Source organism: Crotalus tigris, unplaced genomic scaffold, assembly GCF_016545835.1.
Source record: "Crotalus tigris isolate CLP2741 ecotype Arizona unplaced genomic scaffold, ASM1654583v1 scf7180000019434.231144, whole genome shotgun sequence".
Taxonomy (NCBI): Eukaryota; Metazoa; Chordata; class Lepidosauria; order Squamata; family Viperidae; genus Crotalus; species Crotalus tigris.
In genome coordinates this window covers 9,445-14,176 of record NW_024097537.1, presented here as the reverse complement: position 1 = coordinate 14,176, position 4,732 = coordinate 9,445, and the positions used below count along the sequence as shown (strand labels likewise).

The following is a 4,732-nucleotide window of genomic DNA, read 5'->3' as shown; positions in this document are numbered from 1 at the left end:
AAGCTCCATCCGTGGGATGAAGGCAGCACACAAAACCACACACTCTCTGATCCATGGAAAACCTTTCTCCATGGAACCGGTCCCTAGTGCCCAAAAGGTTGGAGACTTCTGCTTTAGAGAGTTGTTCATAGGTCTATCATGCTTGACGTACAAAATAATTCTCTTTTCTGAAACTTCTATTTGAAGTGATCAACAACTTTAGATGCATACAACAATAATGCAGTTTTCATACCTCACATAACACTGCACTAGTCAGTTCAGGCAATATGAATGCAATATCTGTCTCTACAACAGTATAGTCTCCATTTGCTTTCATATTATTTTATGTTATATTTTGCAATCTCCAATTCCTATATGGCACACTTTGGACACCACAAAATTCTGGCAGAAAATGGTTAGTAAAATAAGAACAGTAGTTTAATATTGGTTTAAGAAAGACTGATATAACATGGTTTTGATTTATAGGTATCCTGAAAGAAATCCTAAGGAATAAATAGCTTTTATTACCTTGTTATGGCATTTGTAGAATAGCAGAATAACCTCTACTGTTTTACAATTTCTAATTCCTGGGTACTATAAGAGTTTTATAATACACTCAATCAACTGCACAAAATCTAAACAACAACCATTAGTGGTAGTAGTTTTATGAAAAATTATCCTATTACTAAAGATTTCTTATATAAAGAGCAAAATTAACTTCAGTGGGAAAGCAAAAAAGGTGGCTAATCTTTGTACTCTAAAAAATGATTTGTAACAATCAAAGCATAGCTTGAGAAATTAGTCTTACTAATTTCATTTTATTCAGTCTCCTCTAATTTTCATTAAACATTCCTAATCAGAGAAATATTCATCATAGCCTGCCTTATAGCAACTAAAACATGTTACTTTAAGAACAAAATTTTCCTAAATGATTTTTTTCATAAAAATATAACACATATAGCAGATAAATGTAATATGTTTATATTCCCAATGATAATTATAATTACATATATAGAAGCACTGAATGCTTCTAACTGTTGGACTACTTGAAAGTGCTTTCTAGAAACTGTGCAATTCCTCTTCCACTTCTAGGGATGGGTTCATGCCTCATTTTCACTCCTGAGGGAATTACACCTTTAAAAAAAAAATGCACTGCTGTCACTATATAAGCTACATTGCTTTACATAGGATTACACAGAATTTACACAAATTTAACATCATACATACTCCATAAACTCACCCATCACAATTTAAAATAAGTATGCCTTGGAAATAAAAAGAATCTCTATTCCATAGAACTTTAGCAGATAAGGAATGGAATATTTTTTTTCAAAATGGGAAGATAGGAAAGGTACATTGAAATTGAGTTTAGTTCTTGTGATGATATGGACACAGCCATTACATTTTCTTGGGAATGGCTTGCCACTGGCTTCTTCCAGAATGAGCTGTGATTTCCTAACTTAGCTATCTGAATTGTGTTGCCAATAGTTTTCCCAAGTTCTACCCAAGCCTGACCCACTTAATTTCCAAGCCAAGACAAAACTGGCTAAAGATAATATAACCACATTAGGTAACTGAACTTCAAACAGGGTCATATTTAGAATTATTAGAAATTATTGTAACATTTTAATTTGTTCAAGAAGTAACAAGCCTAACTGAGGTGCCAGTAAATACAATTGGTTAACAATACAGGACATTTATTTGTGATTGAGTACAGCCTGTCTTCCTTCCCAATCCTGGGAATGGAGGGGAGAAGTTTGTCAGATTTCTCTGTGGAAAACAGGACATCATCTGAAAATGCAGCTATTATTATGGTAATTCCAAAGAATTAAGCAGAATTACTTTATTTAATATCTTTTGCCAGAACAGTATCATTAGCTAGCTTGCGAAAGTTCAACTGCCTACATTTTCTTCCAAAGAAAAAGAAAAGATTAGAAATGCACAACCTGTACTACCCCAGAGCCATTCGTCTGACCTGTCAAAAATTTACAACCAAACTACATGGTTTAAATAATTATGTTAGTTAAAATAATTATGTTAAATAATTATCAGGAATTATCTATAATATAATGTAATTATTTTTCAAACATTTAACAACAACTAGAATAATTTTATTATTTGTATTAACCCTGCCCAATTTGAGTGTGGCTTTAGTAGATAAAGCTTATTAAGACCTGACATACATAAGGATATACTTCAATGAGGAGATATGTTATTGGATTTCAGTTAGTATTATTTTTTAAGAGTAGTATGTTATCCTCACATCTGAATTTGCAAAATAAATCTCTACTTACCACTACAGGGTGTGGCACCATGATCCTTATTAAGAGATCTGAAATAACTATCATTTCCAGTGTTCTCAACTTTCCCTTTCTGCAATTTAAACACAAGATCACCTATATATGTATGCTATAAAGAGACTGAATTTTGCAAGCTTTCTCTTTCCCACCTCATTCATTTGGTCATTTTATTTTTTGCAAAGAAAGGCAAAGTGGATTTAATACTTAAGTGTGCCAACAACCAAAACCATTAACCTACTTACACATTTATATCTTGAAATTCAAATTTTCCAAAACAACTTACTGTACTATTAGTAGTAAAGCATTTTGAAATAATTATTAAAAACAGAAACATAAATAACATATCTGCAAATACTAAAACTTGGCAAAGAGTCTACAAAAGTTATAAACAATATTCACTTGTCCATAGACCATTTTTCCAAAGATGAAAGGTTCAACCAAACATTTTTTACGGTGAACTTCAGTCAAATGGCAATGTTCTTAATGAGTAATGGCTTCTGCCTTGCTATTTTCCCATGAATACATTTTACTGAGAATGAAGTGATGACATAAAATTTACCCAAGATAAAAAAGCCTGGAGTTCCCTGGATGTTTTTCTGAGGTTTTCTGTGATTTACTGGATACTTTTAAGCAGCACTCAGAAAATTATTTCGCAAGATGACCATTCTTGGGAAAACGTGTTAATCATCTCCATTTCAAAATGGTATATTATCAAATTAGAGAATATCTACAACCAAAAAACCAAGCTCAGAGAACACCAAGAATTCAACAATTTAATCCAGAGTTACATATAATCTAGTAAAACTATTTTTCAGACTAAGGATTGAGAAAGACCCAGATCTTTAGAAATAGTTTTGTAACTTTTCTATATAATATATACCTTTAAAACCCTACATAACATGGGTCCAGGGTAACTAAGGAGCTTGCCCCACTTGTGCCATTGGAAGAGGCCTACTAGAGATCTTGTCTGTTAAGGCAGGGGTCCCCAACCTGTGGGATGTTCGCGTGGCCCATTGCATGTCACCACATTGGAGGTGTTTGTGGCCTCACTCATGCGAGCGCTCACGGTTCCATTCACGTGAGCAACAGGTGTTCGTGCACGCATGTGTTCAGCTCCCCCACAAAACCATCCCTTATTTTCCCCTCCCCCCCCACTCCAGGCTGCCAATTCTGAAAGGTTGGGGAACTCTGTGCTAAGGAACTGAAGGAAGTGGGACGAAGGAGGAGAGTCTTTTGGCCCAAGCAGAACATTCTACCACGAGGGGTGAAAACTGCCCCCTCCCTTTTGGCCTTCCAGAAGGGTATTAAAACCTGGCTTTTCTGGCTGGCCTCTTGGCTCTTGTTTGTTTTAATCTTTTAATTTTTAAACTATTTTTTTATTTCTTTCTGTACGTTATCCTGCCCTGAGTTGCCTTATAGGGGAGATGCGTGGTACAGACATTTAATAAATAAAAATAAATAAATAAATCAATAAATTTTGTGGAAAACTTCGGATACCTCTACAGAGTTGTAAATCATGTGCTTCTGAAATCTCTGGGTTAACAATAGGCAAAGGAAATAAAGAGTTATGAGATTCATAAAGGATATAGCTGTCCCAAATTAGTCCTGATGTTTAATGAAGTGTTCACACAACTGGCCCGAGTTATTGTTTTAAATGAACTGAACCGGGGAGATATTGGATGATTTTATGAAATAAATGAAAGAACTAAACTTTGATATTATTTGTTCATTAAGTCTCCCTTTATATATTAGTAGGACCCATATGAAATGCTGATAAATGCTGAAAACATGAAGGGGAAAAATACTTATCTGAAGACCTTACGGCATCACTTTAAAACATAACCCAACAATCATTCTCATTCTTATTCCCTCCACCCTCTCTCTTTCACACACACACACACACACACACACACACACACACACCCCACACATTCAAAATAAGCAGTATATCAGAAAAAAAAAAGTGAACTGACCTGGAAACGTCCAGCATCCAGCACTATCATCTTAGGGTTTGTTGTATTCTTACAGTTCTTCTCAGTTAGTGGTAAATGAGATGCAGTTAACTGGATTTCATACATGTTTGCTAGAGAATTACTGATGCAGTATCTAAATTGAATAGAAAAACCACATACTAAGACAAACTGTGTAACTGTCATAGCTGAAGAAAAATCTAAATGTAATTAATTCAAGTAATATGACCTGTACCAAGATGGCATCCAACTGGAAGTAAATCTAAGTAATTTTGTCTGACATGGTCTGCAAATTTCTCCACCTAGTCCTGAAGCTGCACCCGTGTTTTTCTATACAAAAGGGTTGAAGTCACCCAAAATAGGGTTGCTAGTCAGCTATCTGAGACACATTAAAGGCAGAAAAATACTGTTGTTTTAACACCATTACCGCCACAAGTTGGGTATTAATAGTAGATGTAAACCACTACTGGTCAAGTTTGTTCT

At 34.7% G+C, this 4,732-nt stretch overlaps 1 protein-coding gene across 1 annotated transcript; it reads right to left on the bottom strand.

Annotated features, from left to right (window-relative positions):
• Positions 1-395: 395 nt before the first annotated feature.
• LOC120316626 (protein maelstrom homolog) lies at positions 396-4,444 on the bottom strand. Its single transcript, XM_039362413.1, has 3 exons — positions 4,253-4,444; positions 2,274-2,352; positions 396-1,113 (listed from the first exon to the last, which is right to left on the bottom strand). Exons 1-3 carry the CDS (start codon positions 4,433-4,435, stop codon positions 1,022-1,024), a joined length of 354 nt encoding a protein of 117 aa, XP_039218347.1. The 5' UTR covers positions 4,436-4,444; the 3' UTR covers positions 396-1,021.
• Between the last annotated feature and the right edge of the window lie 288 nt (positions 4,445-4,732).

Coding starts and splice junctions, on each gene's coding strand:
- LOC120316626 (XM_039362413.1), bottom strand. CDS start 4,435: ATGACAGTTACACAGTTTGTCTTAGTATGTGGTTTTTCTATTCAATTT. Junction 2,353..4,252: donor TGGATGCTGGACGTTTCCAG/GTCAGTTCACTT, acceptor TTTAAATTGCAG/AAAGGGAAAGTTGAGAACAC. Junction 1,114..2,273: donor TGGTGCCACACCCTGTAGTG/GTAAGTAGAGAT, acceptor TTTTTTTTAAAG/GTGTAATTCCCTCAGGAGTG.